At 47.4% G+C, this 13,848-nt stretch overlaps 2 protein-coding genes across 3 annotated transcripts in view; one reads left to right on the forward strand and one right to left on the reverse strand.

Moving 5' to 3' along the window:
• The window catches only part of brf1b (BRF1 RNA polymerase III transcription initiation factor subunit b), a 36,080-nt gene that overhangs the window by 3,457 nt on the left and 18,775 nt on the right, over positions 1-13,848 (reverse strand). The window contains exons 7-16 of the mRNA XM_041958513.1: positions 7,610-7,759; positions 7,239-7,332; positions 6,485-6,611; positions 6,351-6,390; positions 4,380-4,475; positions 3,777-4,061; positions 3,636-3,697; positions 2,373-2,454; positions 2,126-2,178; positions 1,392-1,684 (exon numbers count right to left, since the gene is read on the reverse strand). Of these exons, the coding sequence (XP_041814447.1) occupies positions 1,392-1,684; positions 2,126-2,178; positions 2,373-2,454; positions 3,636-3,697; positions 3,777-4,061; positions 4,380-4,475; positions 6,351-6,390; positions 6,485-6,611; positions 7,239-7,332; positions 7,610-7,759 (1,282 nt within the window). The remainder of the gene's footprint in view (positions 1-1,391; positions 1,685-2,125; positions 2,179-2,372; positions 2,455-3,635; positions 3,698-3,776; positions 4,062-4,379; positions 4,476-6,350; positions 6,391-6,484; positions 6,612-7,238; positions 7,333-7,609; positions 7,760-13,848) is intronic.
• On the forward strand, positions 8,622-13,662 carry LOC121621843 (BTB/POZ domain-containing protein 6-B-like). 2 transcript variants are annotated; one of them, XM_041958514.1, is made up of 5 exons: positions 8,622-8,700; positions 11,144-11,431; positions 11,676-11,766; positions 11,918-12,036; positions 12,409-13,662. In XM_041958514.1, exons 2-5 carry the CDS (start codon positions 11,229-11,231, stop codon positions 13,439-13,441), a joined length of 1,446 nt encoding a protein of 481 aa, XP_041814448.1. In that variant the 5' UTR covers positions 8,622-8,700; positions 11,144-11,228; the 3' UTR covers positions 13,442-13,662. The 2 variants fall into 2 exon arrangements, with proteins under 2 accessions (XP_041814448.1, XP_041814449.1); XM_041958515.1 differs by lacking the exon at positions 8,622-8,700 and adding an exon at positions 8,874-9,086.

The raw sequence follows: 13,848 nt of genomic DNA on the forward strand, positions 1-13,848 counted from the left end.
TCTCCACTGATCAGCTGATTGTTGATCCACAGTGACGTCTTCAGAGGTTTAGTGTTGTTTGATCAACAGTCAAAGATGATTGATCACATTGTTGCTGCTCTGATCGATGAGACTCAGCCATGTTTCAATGACCGATAAAACACTGATGGATCATCTCCTGTCGATCACGCTGCTGTCTCACATTCACAGTCTGAACAGTAGAGGATCCAGACTGGAGCCCTGAGGAACTTTTCATCTGACTGGTTCAACTGGGATCAGTCTAGAGCCGGGTAGTCTGAGTGTCGAGGGTCAATAACAGACCTGCTGCTGATCTCCATCAACCAATCGATCACAACAGGAGTGGAAACACACATCCAGTCACATGGATGATTTTCTGGTGAGTCAGTTAAATTTTGGTTGAAATATTAATTTTCTGACACTCGAAGGACTGAAATCATTTTCATTTTTATCTCCTGAGCCATTTGAACCACAGATCGTACAAACATGGACGTCGTCTCCATGACGTCACGTTTCTGGAGAGTCTTCGTGAAGCTCAGTGACTCCGGCTGTGATTGGCTTTCTTCCTAAACATGTTCTACGAGTTAAGTAATGTTTCTTGTTCAGAGGGCGGAGCCAAAAGATGTTCATTTTTAAACCAAGTACGTTACCTTGAGCCAGATTATAGATCATGTTCAGATTATAGATCATGTTCAGATTATAGATCATGTACAGATCACAGATCATGTACAGATCACAGATCATGTTCAGATTATAGATCATGTACAGATTATAGATCATGTTCAGATTATAGATCATGTTCAGATTATAGATTATGTTCATATTATAGATCATTTTCAGGTTATAGATCATGTACAGATCACAGATCATGTTCAGATTATAGATCATGTTCAGATTATAGATCATGTACAGATTATAGATCATGTACAGATCACAGATCATGTACAGATCACAGATCATGTTCAGATTATAGATCATGTTCAGATTATAGATCATGTACAGATTATAGATCATGTACAGATCACAGATCATGTACAGATCACAGATCATGTTCAGATTATAGATCATGTTCAGATTATAGATCATGTACAGATCACAGATCATGTTCAGATTATAGATCATGTACAGATTATAGATCATGTTCAGATTATAGATCATGTTCAGATCATAGATCATGTTCAGATCACAGATCATGTTCAGATCATAGATCATGTACAGATCACAGATCATGTTCAGATTATAGATCATGTTCAGATTATAGATCATGTTCAGATCATAGATCATGTACAGATCACAGATCATGTTCAGATCATAGATCATGTACAGATCACAGATCATGTTCAGATTATAGATCATGTACAGATTACAGATTATGTACAGATGATTAATCGTACCTCTTCCCCATGATGCTGGCATTAGCAGCGAGGTCTCGATTAGCGTCGCTGCTCTTCTTGCGGCGGCGGCGGTTGAGTCGTTTCTGTGTGGCGGCGTTGGTGTCGGGTGGGTCGGAGGAGGACGCTCTGCTGGGACTGCTGCCCCCCCCGCTTCCTGTCCCTCTGCTGTTCAGGTCTCTGAGGACGTCGTAGTTGATCTTACTGGAGATCTTCTTCTTCTCCAACATCCTCTCGATTGCCTCACCTGCAGTCGACGCCTGGATCTGCTCCTTCTTCTTCTTGGACTTCTTTGACTGGAAACAGACGAAGTCAACGGAAACTTTTTTACTTTTAATTTAACCGGTATTTTTGTAATTTTAAGAATTGTAAGTCTTCATGAGATAACCGACAGAGAGATGACAGGAAATGAGGAGAGTTCAGGGATGAGGATCGGACGCTGTGGTTTGGGTTATTTTCAGACACAAACAGGCCTTTAATTCTGATTTCTCCTGTTTATATAAACTCAACTCTTCCTCCTTTTACCTGTTTGTCTTTATAAAGTCAGTCGAATCAGCTCCACAGCTGAGGAACGTGCAGCCCAACGATCTTTACGCTCTACGAATGACACATTAAAGTCCTGCAGCCGCCCCCCTTTAATGTGAACAACTGGAGTCTGGGGGCCCCTGAGGGTCAACCCAGACCTGATCCTCAGTGAGCCCTGGACTCCGGCCTGGGAGACCCTGTTCTTCACTTACCTTTTCTTTATATGTCCCTTGTTCTTTCTCCTTCTTGATCCTCTCTTCTTTCTCTGAAAAGTAAACAATCAATAATAAATCAATGACATTAAGACTCAGGACTCGTGTTTTCCAGCGTTGGTGGAGGGATTTGATTTTTACTTTAAATCAATCAATCATTCAGTGACAGAGACACGTGGCTGTGCGTTCTGGTTGTCATGGTGATGATGATGATGATGATGTGAATGTGCTGAAGAGTCGATCTGACCTTTCTGCTCTTTCAGATATTCTGCATTCTGCTTCATCCACAGCTCCGTCTTCACCTGGACCTCCTTCTCATTCAGGATGTACTGCAGCACAGAGGAGGACACGATCAAGATAAAGACACGACATCCAGGACACACATTTTATTTCTCCAGATACGACGATCAATAACGATCAAAACGATCAATAACGATCAAAACGATCAATAACGATCAAAACGATCAATGACAGAGAGAAATTAACCAGAGCGGGGGGGTCCACCTGGGTGGGACGATCCGATGGCTGAACGAGCTGCCTACCTGCCTTATCACTGAGAGGGTGAGCAGAGTGATCCATGGTGGCTTTCATCTTGTCCTTCATCCTCTTCTCCTTCACTGACTGTCCAATTAAAGCCAGACCACAGACCTGGTCTTCCTCACCAGATTTCTGAGTCTGCCGGTCTCTCCGGAGCTCTGGCTCCTGCAGACTGGTCGAGGATCTGCAGGATCCTGTTGGACACACTGAAGGATCTGAGTCTCCTCAGGAGGACACTCTGTTCTGTCCCTTCCTGAAGAGGGTGACCAGAGGAGACCAGTCCGGTTTATCGTTGATTTAGGTACCTGCACGAGTCCGTCTTCATCATCATCATGGACGGGGGGCCTCCTGGTCCTCTTTGGTCTTGCTGATGTTGAGCTTCAGGTGATTGCTGTTCCACCATGTGATGAAGGTCTCTATCAGTCCTCTGTCCTCCTCATCTCTGCTGATACGTGCGATAATGGAGGATTCATCAGAAAAGTTTTTGAGGTCGTGGGAACCAGACTCGAAGCTAAAGTTGTAGTTGTGTGGAGTAAAGAGGAACAGAAGGTCAGCTGGTGTTGCTTATCACACCTCAGAGGCCATGAGACACACTGAGGCCAGCCGGTGAGGTCCTCTGTGATCCAGGACCCAGTGTCAGAGTACCAGGAGCTCTTCTCTTACAAGACCGGGCTGACATGAAGTCTGCAGTGGAACCAGGAAACCTCTCAAGGTCTTCATGATGTGACATCAGAGCCACAGGTCTGAAGGTCCTCCATAGTTCACCTTCATCAACCTCTGGGAAAGACTGAAGAGGTGCTGAGAGACTTTATCTATCCTAGGGTTCGTGTTGGTGACCCCCCACTTTTCGATGCAGGAAAACTCTGATTCAGGTCCTGGCTCAGTTTTGACCGAATATGAAGTTACTGTGTTTTGCCTTGGGGGGGGGGGGCAGAATGGATGGATACAGCAGTGAACTGATGAATGAACTGACCTTATCGATCTCCTGATCATCGATACCGTCCAGGTCCAGCTCTCCCCCCTCCGACTGCTCGTCTGTGGAAACAGCAGCAGACTAATAAACCAGCACCAATCAGAGTGCTTGATGATGTCACAAAGGTGTTTCAGTTCTTACTGTCGGGGTTCTCCTCTGTCTCTGTCTCATCAACGGTCTGTTGGAGGTCCAGGCCGGCGGCGCTCTGCAACTTCCCCAGAATGACGGCGAGGGGGGCGGCCTGACGCTGAGGCCCCGTCTCTTGTTTGCCGTCGTCTATTGCCTTGCCCCGCCCCTCCTCCTCCTGAATCACCTGGCACAGGAAGTCCTGAGTCAGGTGTCGGGTGGCGACTCTGAGCTCGTCGTCTTCGACCTCCGGCTCCGCGGGGTCAGAGTTCGAGCACAGAACCTCTGTGTCCTCGGGGTCTGAAAGTGTTTTCGACATTGAGAGAGGGTCTGACGTTAAGGTTTCTCTCACCTGCCCCTGAGGCAGGTAACTGAACATTTCCCCTGAAATCTCTGTAAAGACGTTATTATAAACAGTGAATCACACGCCCGACAGTAAAAATATGTCATCATGTCTCCTGAACTCCTGTTTCAAAAACATTCATAATATTCATCAACAGAAGAAAAAACTGTTGCCATGGTGACAGGTGACCTGAAATCTGCCCCTGTTTGGCAGGGGGCGGGTGCTGAGTGTGGAGATGTTCAGATGGACTTAGCTGACTCAGGATCAGTACTCACTGATTTCTTTGGTGTAAGCGGCGTAGATTCCTCTCAGTTTGGGTCGGCTCTTCTCCAGCTCGGTCTCAATCTCGTCTTTGTAGCAGCTGATTTCTCCTGACGGGACGAGACGAAGGAAAGAATCCTTCAGAGTGACCTCAGTAAGTCCTTTGGTGTCCTTCACAGTGTCCTAAATAATCTGTCTTTTATTGTGTCCTAAACACAGAACAGCAGACTGATCCTTTACTGCACAGCAGAGGACTGATGACACCTCTGAGGGAGGGGATGTGTCCTAGTGCCCTCTGAAGTGTCCTAAAGGATCAGTTTAGTGCCCTCTGAAGTGTCCTAAAGGATCAGTTTAGTGCCCTCTGAAGTGTCCTAAAGGATCAGTCTAGTGCCCTCTGAAGTGTCATAAAGGATCCATTTAGTGCCCTCTGAAGTGTCCTAAAGGATCCATTTAGTGCCCTCTGGAGTGTCCTAAAGGATCCATTTAGTGCCCTCTGGAGTGTCCTAAAGGATCAGTCTAGTGTTCTCTGTCGGGATCAGTCCTCAGGACGGAGGACTGCTGGCTCCGTTTCAGGCAACGACGCACTCGTTTCACTTCATTTATCAACTTTTATCTGTCCACAAAGACTGAAAGTTGACTTTTTACAGATTGAAGCTAAACCCTCAATAATCACCTTTAAACTCACTCTTGGTCAAAATGTAAAACCCTCCCCATGTTCCTTGTCTGTCCCTGTTAAATGGCTGGGACCCACACCTCACTGAAGACCAACTAACTCTGGAAGGGCCTTGAAGGACTGACCAACTGAAGGAGTTCCTGGGTGTTAATAATATTATTTTATTGTCCTAATCTGGCTTCAGGAGACGTATAGTGACTCACAGCGTCCCTAAATGTCATTAACAATATAACTGAGCAGCTGCTGCTGTTCTCACAAAGGTCTTCGGTAAACCTGACCTCAGGATGAAGCACCGACTGCTTGGTGTCGGGCTGTGTGAGCAGCTGGTTGGCTGCTTTGAAACTCCCTCTCTGAAAGGATGCGTGCTCAGTTTCAGTTTGAGGCCAGCTGCACTATTATTCTCTGCCGACTCTGCTCAGTCTGATCTGAAACTTGTACTGAACCGACAGAAACTGAATTAATGTTGTTTTCTGAAGCCAGGGGGGCGTCGGCCTCTCTTCTGACCTCAGACCTCACATTGAAAACTTGGTAATACTTTGAATATGATGACGTGTTGGAAATGCAGGCCGCTGCCCGATGCTCTATCAGCTGGTGGTGTCCACTCAGCATGCAGAGTTCAGCGGCCTTCATTTGCCTTGTGTGGCCTCAAGCCCTGGTACACATTCATAAATCCATCCTTGGACTGTTGCCCCCCCCCTAATCTTTGTTGGTATATCTGAATAAAATGAGTTAATATGGTTTGTGCTCGAATGACAGCCTCTTACTGTCTGTAGGTTTGAAATGAAATGGGCAAAGTGGTCTTTATGTTCTCTGCTCTGCAGCCTGGAACCACTCAGAGACACATCTGAGATCTAGGCTGATCCCACCGAGGTGGACAGATCTGAGATCTAGGCTGATCCCACCGAGGTGGACAGATCTGAGATCTAGGCTGATCCCACCGAGGTGGACAGATCTGCAGATCTAGGCTGATCCCACCGAGGTAGACAGATCTGCAGATCTAGGCTGATCCCACCGAGGTAGACAGATCTGCAGATCTGGGCTGATCCCACCGAGGTAGACAGATCTACAGATCTAGGCTGATCCCACCGAGGACATTAAAACATGCAGCAAGGGTTTTGGATTCAGTCAGAGCCTGTGAGGACTTCCTCCTGATTCTGATGTGTGTTTTGTTCGTGTGTTTTCTGTGAAGCTGGTAAATGTTGGACAGATTTTGTGAACTCGACAGATTCCCTGATTAAATAAAGGTTTAATAACAGTCGTATCAATAATAATGACGTGTCCTCTAAACTGGAGGGCAGGGTTAGGAACCCACCTTCGACGTCATCCAGCTTTTTGGCCAGCTCCTTTTCCAGCTGCAGAAGAAGAAGACAGGAAGGGTGACTGGTCAATGGTCATTGGTTAACTGCTGTCATCTGTCTGCAGCCAATCAGAGGCAGAGTGATCTACCTGCTGCATCTTGGCTTTGTGCTGTGCGGCGATGAAGGACGGCGGATCACATTCCTGCTCCAAATCTACTCTCATGAACTCATCGATGGTCAGCTGACTGGTGGGCGTGTCCTCAAACTCTGTTAATCTGAAGGGGGGGGGGGGGGGGGGGGGGGAGGGAGGGGGTGACATTCAATGTGATCAACTGTATTCGGCTGCAACCTATTACATTTACTGTGATCTACTACCATCTGACATTTGGTGTGATCTGATGTCATCCACTCGAGTCGACTGTAATCCACAGACGACGCCATGACCTCATTTCACCTGAAGCTGTTTTATTTATGTAACGTTGATCAGCAAAACCCCCAAACCAGACCAAACCAGACCCAAACCTGCACGGATCACAGATCCACCCTAAAGTCTGCAGTTGCTGGTGAAGCTTCTTCTTCATGCTGCAGTACAAGTCAAACTCTACTCACAGGCGCCACCTGCTGGTGAAAATCTGCGCAGTGCCCAGTTTAAAAGTGCAGCCGACTAAAACATTTAGATCCAAACATGGAAATCCAGAATGGATCACCACACAGTGAACACAAACGATCCTCTGAAAACAGCTGACCTCTCTAATCATCATCTAATGTAACCCCCTGTTAACTGTCCGTCATCTGGTAATCCTTCAGGATCCAGTGTGATCAGCATCACTCCACTGAGTTATCCACCGAATGTGATCTACTGTGATCTACTGTGATCTACTGTGATGGAGCCGAACTCTCACCTCTTCCTCAGAGTGGTCTGGCAGACCTTCACCACACCGATCACATCCTTCACCGTACGACGAAACTTATGCATCCGAGCTGCTACCAGGAGAGCTGAGGAGAGGAGGAGGAGGAGGAGGAGGAGGAGGGAGAGGAGAGAGGAGGAGGAGAGACAGTGAGAGGGAGAGGGAGAGAGGGAGGGAGGAGGAGGAGGAGGAGGAGAGACAGAGAGAGAGAGAGAGGGAGGGAGGAGGAAAACAAGAGAGGAGGAGGAGAGAGAGGGAGGAAGAGGAGAGACAAGGAGAGAGAGGAGGAGGAGGAGGAGAAGAAGTGAACTGAAAGGTAAATATACTGTTGATGCCAGCTGTTTCCATGGTTACAGTGGTCATACCTGCTCCACACAGTCCAGACGGTCGGCGTCCTGTGTGCATCCAGTCCCTCTTCATCCTCTGGACCAGACGAAGGGCCGTCATGGAAACCTCGTGAGTCTTCACACCGAACTCCAACATGTGAGCAAACCGAGGGATGTACAGGCAAGGATCTGAGGAGGAGGAGGTGAGAGGAGGAGAGGAAGAGGAGAGGAGGAGGAGAGGAAGAGGAGAGGAGGAGGAGGAGATAGAGGAGGATAGGAGAGAGAGGAGGAGAGAAAGGAGAGGAGGAGAGAGAGGAGAGGAAGAGGAGAGGAGGAGGAGGAGAGAGAGGAGAGGAGGAGAGGGAGGAGAGAGAGGTGGAGAGAGAGGAGGAGAGGAAGAAGAGAGGAGGAGGAGGAGAGAGAGGAGAGAGAGGAGGAGAGGAAGAGGAGAGGACATGAGGAGGAGAGAGAGGAGAGGAAATGAGGAGGAGAGAGAGGAGAGGAAATGAGGAGGTGAGAGAGGAGAGGAAGAGTAGAGGAGGAGGAGAGAGAGGCGAGGACATGAGGAGGAGAGAGAGGAGGAGAGGAAGAGGAGAGGACATGAGGAGGAGAGAGAGGAGAGGAAGTGAGGAGGAGAGAGAGGAGGAGAGGAAGAGTAGAGGAGGAGGAGAGAGAGGAGGAGAGAGAGGAGAGGACATGAGGAGGAGAGAGAGGAGGAGAGGAAGAGGAGAGGACATGAGGAGGAGGAGTTAGAGTAAAGTAGGGGACATGAGGAGGAGGACAGGGCATGAGAGGAGGAGAGAGAGGAGAGGAAGAGGAGAAGACATGAGGAGGAGAGAGAGGAGAGGAAGAGGAGAGGAGGAGGAGGAGAGAGAGAAGGAGAGGAAATGATTAGACTTGACTCATCCTTTTCCTCTCCTCTCCTCTCACATGACGTTAACATGACCTTTGACCTGCCGTGTGGACCTACAGCTGTTTATGTTATGGAAGTGTTTTCCCGCGCTCTGTCGCCATCTTGTGGCGCAGCTCGGTGAAGGCGGATGTGGCAGCAGTCGGATCTAAAATGGCGTCTGGAGAGAGACGGAGACGCGGCGGTCGGACCGTGTTTACGGTTAACGGGAGTCTGACAGGTAACAGCGCGCACACACGGGTCATTCTGTGCTGATGGTGTCGGTGTCGATGAGCTTTAACAGCAAGAAGCGACAACATGAGCAGTGTTAGCGTTAACGGACTGAGCTGAACGAATGATGATCGATTATTGACACCGCCTCTGCCGGTAGAGGTGATGTCACACATCGGCCTGATTCTGAATCCCAGCATTGATAAACTGATTAGTTCCATGATGCTGAGGTGTCACAGGGACTGAGCTTAAATCCGAACCCCACAGGACCATCAAGCCTCACACCTGAATCTCACCTGAACCACTGACTGCTGTCGGGGGGCAGTCAGACAGTCCACTGGAGAGACAGTGGACCTTCAGACTGCTCTACGTTTACCTGTTATAATAAAGCAGCAGGTAAAGTTCACCTTCGACCTGTGTGACACCTGCTGACAGATCAACCAATAAAAACAGAGCTGAGCTAAACGTGGCTCAAAGCTGGCTGATGGTTTCACAGCCCGGTGGCTGAATGTCAGTGTGATGAGTCCGCCACCCTCAGGTCCAGGGTCCAGGGTCCAGGTCCAGGGTCAGAGTCCAGGGTCCAGGGTCCAGGGTCAGAGTCCAGATTCAGGGTCCAGGGTCCAGGTCCAGAGTCCAGGGTCCAGGGTCCAGGGTCAGAGTCCAGGGTCCAGGGTCCAGGTCCAGAGTCCAGGTCCAGAGTTCACCTCAGCTCAGTCTCCACAGATCTGTGACGATGCTCTCTGATCGTATGTTTACTGTGACTGAGCTGCAGCCTTTTGATTGATTGATTAGTTGATTGACAGGTATTTTGATAATCAATGACTGTTTTTAATTTAATTTAAACTAACCTGAATCTCATTGTTGTTGTGGGTTGACGTCACGGTCACACACTTCAAGAAACGATGGATTCATTATTTTCTGACATCTCGTTGATTAAATGAGTAATTTACAAACTAATGAACAGATCAATTAATAACTGATTGTCGATGTCTTTGGACTGGGACGCAGCAGATTTAGTTCAATATTCTTGTTTGTGTTCACTTTAAAAATAATCTTCTGTGTTTTCATACTAACGAGACCCTGATGAACAGTTTCAGTGTGAGCGATGAGGGAAGAGTCACACAGACTATAGAATATATTCCACACTTCTCGTGCTTTTATTTTGAAGCTTCCTGTTTGTGACTCAGTGAGGTTTAATATGAAGGACTGAAACAGGATGCAGTGTTTACTTTGTGTAAGCTGAGATCTCTTCAAAGAACCCAAACTGCTGCAGTGAAGCTGTGTTTCCTCACTTCAGGTTTATTTAAACCGTCCAAAAGAAAACACACTTATTTTAATTATTTCAACAATAAAATTTGGAGCTGCAGTGATTATTTTAATAAGAGATTAATCACTCATTTTCCAAACAGCTTCTCACATGTCATTCATTATTTATTCTCTTTAAATGGTTTCGGGGGGTTCTGGACATTTGAAAATATTATTTTATTCTCTTTAAATGGTTTGGGGGGGTTTAGACATTTCAAAACATTATTTTATTCTCTTTAAATGGTTTGGGGGGGTTTAGACATTTGAAAACATTATTTTAATTCTCTTTAAATGGTTTGGGGGGGGTTTAGACATTTCAAAACATTATTTTATTCTCTTTAAATGGTTTGGGGGGGTTAGACATTTGAAAACATTATTTTATTCTCTTTAAATGGATTGGGGGGGGTTAGACATTTGAAAACATTATTTTAATACTCTTTAAATGGTTTGGGAGGGTTTTAGACATTTGAAAACATTATTTTAATACTCTTTAAATGGTTTGGGGGGGTTTAGACATTTGAAAACATTATTTTAATACTCTTTAAATGGTTTGGGGGGGGGTAGACATTTGAAAACATTATTTTAGTACTCTTTAAATGGTTTGGGGGGGGTAGACATTTGAAAACATTATTTTAAGACTCTTTAAATGGTTTGGGGGGGTTAGACATTTGAAAACATTATTTTAATACTCTTTAAATGGTTTGGGGGGGTTTAGACATTTGAAAACATTATTTTAATACTCTTTAAATGGTTTGGGGGGGTTAGACATTTGAAAACATTATTTTAATACTCTTTAAATGGTTTGGGGGGGTAGACATTTGAAAACATTATTTTAATACTCTTTAAATGGTTTGGGGGGGTTAGACATTTGAAAACATTATTTTAATACTCTTTAAATGGTTTGGGGGGGGTAGACATTTGAAAACATTATTTTAATACTCTTTAAATGGTTTGGGGGGGTTAGACATTTGAAAACGCGTGCAGACATTGTTCACTGTTTCCTGACATTTAAATTTAAATGATCTTGGGAATCGTGTTTGGTTGCAGCTCTGCTTCAGCTCAGATAACGAGGAGCAGCAGGACAGACGTACTCAGTCTCTGCTCAGTAATCTGGATTAGACTCATATTAATCTGTGACTCTCTGACAGGAAGCATCGTCTGACAGGAAGCATCGTCATGCTGTGAGCTCGCGACCTCAGCGGCTCTGCGACCCGGAGGACGACGGAGGAGAAGATGGCGGCCGAACTTCTCTCCGCCGGCCTCCCTCACGGTAACGAGGCGGAGGTGAAGAAGAGTTTCATCCGGCCGAGTGACCCGGAGCCGCCGGCCAGTAACCATGACGACGACGACGACAGAGGAACCGTTCATCTGAACGTCAGCGACGACGGAGAAGAGAGAGACGGCTCGCAGGAAACGCAGCCCACGCTCAGAGAGAGGTCAGCACAGTGCTCTGCTCTCATTGGACAGCATGAACAAACACTCTGCTCTCATTGGGCAGCAGGAACAAACACTCTGCTCTCATTGGGCAGCAGGAACAAACACTCTGCTCTCATTGGGTAGCAGGAAAGCACTAACTACTCAGTATTTATTCAGTCAAATATCACAGTTTTAGAGTGAAAGAGTTCTGCTGATGAAATAGTATAAATAATTATTTTGTGTTTGTTTGCTGTTTTCCTGCAGAAATGCTTTGATGTTCAACAACGAGCAGATGGCTGATGTTCACTTCATCGTCGGCCCTCCAGGAGAAACTCAGCGAGTTCCAGCTCATAAGGTACAAAGTTCTGGGTCCACGCTGAACCTGGAACCATCTGTTCTGGACTGGACGGTGTCATGTGACTTCACCTTCAATAGACCTGTGTATCCACCTCCTTCGTGTCCCTCTGGTTCAGACTCGTGATTGGTTCCCTGTCTCTGTGTTGCAGTACGTCCTGGCGGTGGGCAGCTCTGTGTTTGGAGCCATGTTTTATGGAGATCTGGCTGAGGGACAATCTGAGATCCACATCCCTGATGTGGAGCCAGCTGCTTTCCTTATTCTGTTAAAGTGAGTCCAGTCTGGAGATGACAGCCCACTCTACTACCTGAGAGACAGCTGCCCCTCTAGTGTACCTTAGGGGGTATCAAGGAGTGTTAGAGCAAGGGCCAGGATTGTAGGTGGGGGTCTGGGCCCATTAGGCAGTTCCAGTGTACATTGAGGAAGTGTCCGACAGAGGGCTCCATTGGTTCTCGATAGGATCTTATGGGCTGAACTATCAGACAACAGAAAGTGTTTATCTGTGTTTATTATTAGGGTTTATTTCCTCACAGTAATTTGAATTTCTTAGCTCTGTGCAGATCAGTCCAGCACAAGTACTGCAGCAGACCATGTTGTAAATGTATCGTGTGATGTGTCCTGAAGCTGCTGTCCTCCCCTCAGGTACATGTACAGTGATGAGATTGAGCTGGAGGCTGACACTGTGCTGGCCACGCTTTATGCTGCCAAGAAGTACATTGTTCCCGCTCTGGCGAAGGCCTGCGTCACCTTCCTGGAGACGAGTCTGGAGGCGAGAAACGCCTGCGTCCTGCTGTCTCAGAGCCGGCTGTTCGAGGAGCCGGAGCTGACGCAGCGCTGCTGGGAGGTGATCGACGCTCAGGCCGAACTCGCTCTGCAATCTGAAGGCTTCTGTGAGATCGACGTGCCCACTCTGGAGATCATCCTGCAGAGAGAGTCGCTCAACATCCGGGAAATCTTGATCTTCCAGGCGGCGCTGAGTTGGGCGACGGCCGAGTGTCGACGTCGGGGCCTGGCGGTAACCCCCAGGAACCGGCGGCTGGTGTTGGGTAAGGCTCTGTACCTGGTCCGGATCCCCTCCATGACGCTGCAGGAGTTTGCAGATGGGGCGGCGCAGTCCGACATCCTGACGCTGAAAGAGACTCGTGATGTCTTCCTGTGGTTTACTGCCTCCAACAAACCCAGACTCGAGTTCCCTCTGGTGAAGCGGGCTGGCCTGGCACCGCAAAGATGCCACCGCTTCCAGTCATCAGCCTACCGTAGCAACCAATGGCGCTACAGGGGGCGTTGTGACAGCATCCAGTTTGCAGTGGACCGGCGGATCTTCGTGGCCGGACTCTGTCTCTTCGGGTCGAGTGGCGGTAAGGCCGAGTACAGCGTGAAGATTGAACTGAAGAGGCAGGGAACCATTCTGGCCCAGAACCTCACCAAATTCCTGTCGGATGGCTCGAGCAGCACCTTCCCTGTGTGGTTTGAACACCCGGTCCAGGTGGAACAGGACACCTTTTACACAGTCAGCGCTGTCTTGGACGGAAATGAGCTGAGTTATTTTGGCCAGGAGGGGATGACTGAAGTGCAGTGTGGGAAAGTGACCTTCCAGTTCCAATGTTCATCAGACAGTACCAACGGAACTGGTGTGCAAGGGGGGCAGATCCCTGAACTGGTCTTCTACTGCTGAACCAGAACCTGACAGACTCGAGGACTAAAGTTGTTCAGAAAACATGTCAGAGTTTTGTCAAAATAAGCAACCAGCTCCGAAGACAACAACTCTGATTCTGACTCACAGACAGCTGCGTTGAACTGGAAGCTGATTGGCTGTTGTAGTTGGACTGCAAGCTGATTGGTTGGTTTGTCTGTGCTACTTAAAGACTAATGACTGAACATTAAAGTTGAAGTGACTGAAACTAAAAATGCATTGCTGCTTTCTTGCAATGAAGTTTATTATCAAGTTGTTTGATGTTGTAGTTCCCTACAGCTGCCACTAGATGTTAGTAAAGAGCAGGATTTTACTACAACACAGGAAATGCACTTTGAAAAGCTTCCTAACTCTAACTCCCGGCTTGGTTTCTTGGTTTTCTTGCACAC

The sequence above is a fragment of the Chelmon rostratus genome, chromosome 18, assembly GCF_017976325.1.
Source record: "Chelmon rostratus isolate fCheRos1 chromosome 18, fCheRos1.pri, whole genome shotgun sequence".
Taxonomy (NCBI): domain Eukaryota; kingdom Metazoa; phylum Chordata; class Actinopteri; order Chaetodontiformes; family Chaetodontidae; genus Chelmon; species Chelmon rostratus.